The sequence below is a fragment of the Myripristis murdjan genome, chromosome 18 (assembly GCF_902150065.1).
Source record: "Myripristis murdjan chromosome 18, fMyrMur1.1, whole genome shotgun sequence".
In the NCBI taxonomy this organism is placed as follows: domain Eukaryota; kingdom Metazoa; phylum Chordata; class Actinopteri; order Holocentriformes; family Holocentridae; genus Myripristis; species Myripristis murdjan.
In genome coordinates, this window is record NC_043997.1 from 346158 (window position 1) to 351157 (window position 5000).

At 52.9% G+C, this 5000-nt stretch overlaps 1 protein-coding gene across 2 annotated transcripts in view; it reads left to right on the forward strand.

Moving 5' to 3' along the window:
- Positions 1 to 5000, forward strand: part of atp1b2a (ATPase Na+/K+ transporting subunit beta 2a) — a 13684-nt gene that overhangs the window by 5477 nt on the left and 3207 nt on the right. For both annotated transcript variants that reach the window (XM_030076417.1, XM_030076418.1), the window contains exons 2-5: positions 2132 to 2260; positions 3094 to 3198; positions 3398 to 3477; positions 3778 to 3903. In XM_030076417.1, the coding sequence (XP_029932277.1) occupies positions 2132 to 2260; positions 3094 to 3198; positions 3398 to 3477; positions 3778 to 3903 (440 nt within the window). The remainder of the gene's footprint in view (positions 1 to 2131; positions 2261 to 3093; positions 3199 to 3397; positions 3478 to 3777; positions 3904 to 5000) is intronic.

Here is a 5000-nt window from a genome sequence, read left to right on the forward strand (position 1 = left end):
GAGGAGGAGGACAGGAGGAGCACAGGAGGAGGAGGACAGCAGGAGGAGGAGGACAGGAGGAGCACAGGAGGAGGAGGACAGCAGGAGGAAAGGAGGAGGAGGACAGCAGGAGGAGGAGGACAGGAGGAGCACAGGAGGAGGAGGAGGACAGGAGGAGCACAGGAGGAGGAGGAGGACAGCAGGTGGACAGCAGGAGGAGCACAGGAGGAGGAGGAGGACAGCAGGAGCACAGCAGGAGGACAGCAGGAGGACAGGAGGAGCAGGAGGACAGGAGGAGGACAGCAGGAGCACAGGAGGAGGACAGCAGGAGGGCAACAGGAGGAGGACAGCAGGAGGACAGGAGGAGGAGGACAGCAGGAGGAGGAGGACAGGAGGAGGAGGACAGCAGGAGCACAGGAGGAGGACAGCAGGAGGAGGAGGACAGCAGGAGGACAGCAGGATTACAGCAGGAGCACAGGAGGAGAACAGCAGGAGGAGGAGGACAGCAGGAGGACAGGAGGATTACAGCAGGAGCACAGCAGGAGCACAGCAGGAGCACAGCAGGAGCACAGGAGGAGGAGGACAGCAGGAACACAGGTGGAGGACAGCAGGAGGAGGAGGACAGGAGGAGGAGGACAGCAGGAACACAGGAGGAGGACAGCAGGAGGAGGAGGACAGCAGGAGGACAGGAGGAGGAGGAGAACAGCAGGAGGAGGAGGACAGCAGCAGGAGGAGGACAGGAGGAGGACAAAGAGCTCAGACCTGCAGCTCCAGAGGTTATCTTAAAGCTACAGCAGCATTAGCAGGCTAACGTCATACACATCACCCTGTGTGTGTGTGTGTGTGTGTGTGTGTGTGTGTGTGAGTGTGTGTGTGTGTGTGTGTGTGTGTGTGTGTGCGTGTGTGTGTGAGTGTGTGTGTGTGTGTGTGTGTGTGTGTGTGTGAGTGTGTGTGTGTGTGTGTGTGTGTGTGTGCGTGCGTTGTGAGAGAGATTAGCCCCTCCCCCACCCTATTCATACTGAATGTAGGTTAGATGGGGGTGAAGCAGAGAGACTCAAATGGCAGAGAGACAGACAGACAGAGAGAGAGACAGGCAGACAGACAGAGAGAGAGACAGAGGGAGAGATAGACAGGCAGACAGACAGGCAGAGGGAGAGACAGACAGACAGAGAGAGAGACAGACAGGCAGAGGGAGAGAGAGACAAGCAGAGGGAGAGAGAGACAGGCAGACAGACAGAGAGAGAGACAGAGGGAGAGACAGACAGGCAGAGGGAGAGAGAGACAGAGGGAGAGACAGACAGGCAGACAGACAGAGGGAGAGACAGACAGGCAGACAGACAGAGGGAGAGACAGACAGACAGACAGGCAGTGTGAGCTTTAGCAAAGAGGATTATGGGACATGTCGGGGCTTTTTTATTTTCCTGATCAAAGAAAATAAAGTCCGTCGCCATGACAACCTCTAAACCTGAGCGTGTCGCCGCTGACATCACAGCTTCCTGCTCGCCGTCGGCACCACAGAAGAAGAACACGCTCTGGAGAGCTGTGGTCAGAAGGTCCAATCAGAGACGAGAGGCGGGGTTAAAAACAAATGTCTGATTTAACAACAACAATAAAAATACTCAACAACAACAACAACAACAACAATAATCTGTCAGATTACAGAATAAAATCAGTTTACATCCATCAGACTGACACATGTAACATGACTGTATGAAACAGCCTGTCTCTCTCTCTGTCTGACCTGTCTGCCTGTCTCTCTGATCTGTCTTTCTGCCTGTCTGTCTCTTTGACCTGTCAGTCTGTCTCCTTGACCTGCCTGTCTGCCTCTCTGACCTGTCTCTCTGACCTGCCTGTCTGTCTCTCTGACGTGTCTGCCTGCCTGTCTGTCTGACCTGCCTCTGTGACCTGTCTGCCTGCCTGTCTGTCTGACCTGCCTCTCTGACCTGTCTGTCTGACTGTCTGCCTCTCTGACCTGTCTGTCTGACTGTCTGCCTCTCTGACCTGTCTGCCTGCCTGTCTGTCTCTCTGTCTGCCTGCCTGTCTCTCTGACCTGTCTTTCTGATCAGTCTGCCTGCCTGTCTCTCTGACCTGCCTGCCTGTCTCTCTGACCTGTCTCTCTGACCTGTCTGCCTGCCTGTCTGTCTCTCTGCAGGTCTCATCCTGCTCTTCTATCTGATCTTCTATCTGTTCCTGGCTGGGATGTTTGTGCTGACGATGTACGTCATGCTGCTGACGCTCGACGACTACAAGCCCACCTGGCAGGACCGGCTGGCCACCCCAGGTACACACACACACACACACTCACACACACACACACACACACACACACACACTCACTCACTCACTCACTCACACTCACACACACACTCACTCACTCACTCACTCACTCACTCACACTCACACACACGTGCACTCAAACACACACACTCACACACTCACTCACACACACACGCTGTGATTGGGTAACAAGGTGTCATTGTTTAACGAGCTATAATTGGTTAACAAGGTGTGATTGGTGAACGAGATTTGATTGGTTATGAGCTGTGATTGTTTAACGAGCTGTGATTAGTTAATGAGGTGTGATTGGTTAACAAGGTGTGATTGGTTAATGAGCTGTGATTAGTTAATGAGGTGTGACTGGTTAACAAGGTGTGATTGGTAAATGAGCTGTGATTGTTTAACGAGCTGTGATTGGTTAACAAGGTGTGATTGGTTAATGAGGTGTGATTGGTTAACAAAGTGTGATTGGTTAATGAGCTGTGATTAGTTAATGAGCTGTGATTGGTTAACAAGCTGTGTCTGGTTAACGAGCTGTGATTGGTTAACGCCCTGTGTCTGGTTAACGAGCTGTGATTGGTTAACAACCTATGTCTGGTTAACAAGCTGTGATTGGTTAACAAGCTTGTCTGGTTAACGAGCTGTGATTGGTTAACAACCTGTGTCTGGTTAACGAGCTGTGATTGGTTAACAACCTGTGTCTGGTTAATGAGCTGTGATTGGTTAACAACCTGTGTCTGGTTAACGAGCTGTGATTGGTTAACGAGCTGTGATTGGTTAACGATCTGTTTCTGGCTAACGAGCTGTGATTGGTTAACGAGCTGTGTCTGTTTGCAGGGATGATGATTCGTCCGAAGGGGGAGCAGCTGGAAATCAGTTTCTCCGTCTCGGAGACGGAGAGCTGGGACGGCTTCGTCCAGAACCTCAACACCTTCCTAGCACGTGAGACACACACACACACACACACACACACACACACACACACCATGTAGTACTGTGTAACATGTAATACGATACACACAGTACACAGTACACAATACTCCACACTTCCTGCATGGGGCATCAGAAAGAGAAATAACAGCAAGTATTAAAACTCTTCCTACCTGTCTGTCTGTCTCTCTACCTGTCTGTCTCTCTTCAGCTTATAATGACAGCTATCAGGTTCAGACCAATGACAACTGTGTTCCAGACCAGTACTTCATCCAGGAGGACAGTGGAGAGGTAAAACTGTCTGTCTGCCTGTCTGTCTCTTTGCCTGTCTCTGTTTCCCCGGCTCTCTCTCACTGTCTGCCTGTCTCTCTCACTGCCTGCCTGTCTGCCAGTCTCTAACTGTGCCTTCCTGTCTGTCTGTGTCTGTCTGCCTGCCTGCCTGTCTCTCTCTCTGTGTGCCTGTCTGTCTCTCTGACTGCCTGTCTCTCTCTCTTTGTACCTGTCTGTCTCTCTCACTGCCTGTCTCTCTCTCTCTGTGTGCCTGCCTGTCTCTCTCACTGCCTGTCTCTCTCTCTGTCTGTCTGTCTGTAGGTGAGGAATAATCCCAAGCGTTCCTGTCAGTTTAATCGGACGATGTTAGAGGACTGTTCTGGACTCACCGACCGTTTCTATGGTTACAGCAGAGGACAGCCCTGCATCCTCATCAAACTGAACCGGGTAAATATTTGACCTTTGACCTCTGACCTTTAAGGGCGCAGGGCCCTGACGTCACAGAATCTGTTGTAGAATCTTCTCTGCCCTGATTGACATTATTACCATTCCTGACCAGCAGAGGGCAGCACTCTGGCTCGGCCTGTGATCCTGACAGCAGCAGCGCGGTCAGATGACCATGCGGTCCTGCAGGTGCAGGACAGGTGCAGGTGCATGGCAGGTGCAGGTGTGTCTCCTGGAGGTTCTACAGAGTGTGTGTGTTTTCAAAAGGCAGAAACAGACTGGAGGCGCTAAGCGGTCGAACTGCGGGGATGAACTGGCTTTTGGCTGTGATGAAGAAGGATCCACGCCATCAGGAGAACCCTAACCCAACAGCCAAACCCTCGCAGAGGGTTAGAGGCTGTGACCAGACGCAGAAGCTCCACCTCTGCACGCCGTTCTTTACGTTGGCGTGATGGACCCCGACCCATCCGGGTACCGACGTTTGTTCCTCTGATGGAGCTTCACAGAGTCAGCCAAGCCAGCAGCCTGCCAACGTTCCACCAGGGAACCCCCCACAAACGTTCAGGGTAGAGCCGGGTGGAACCCTCATGATGACTTTTTGTTGGGTCTCTGGAGATCCAACAGCTGGTGGACGTCTGGATCTGTGGAACACTGAGGGGGTTCCGGTTGATCCGACCAGATGGAGGCTCCAGGCAAGAGGGCTCCACTGCCCTCTGGTGGACCGGTGGGGGTCTTCTTCTTCTTGCGTATGTCTTTAGATCCTCAGCTCTGTTGTAGCAAGCCATTCCAGCGTCTCGTCGTCCAGGTTCATTAAGCCCAGGTCTCCATTTGGTGGCCGGTGTTTGGGGCAGCTGGTCAAGACGTGATCAACAGTCTGTAGGGGGTCTCCACATTCACAGTGGGCACTGTCCGCGAGGCCCCACCGCTGCATCGATTCTCCGAAATGTCCCACACCTGTCCACTGCTTTCAGGGAAGGTGCTCGCCAGGGACATCTGTGGGGTCCTCAATGTAGCGGTGGAGCCTGGATGGTTCTGCTGCTCTCCACTGTTCCCTCCATCTGGCCTTGACCCAGGAAGCTCTGCTGATGTCAGCTGGTGTG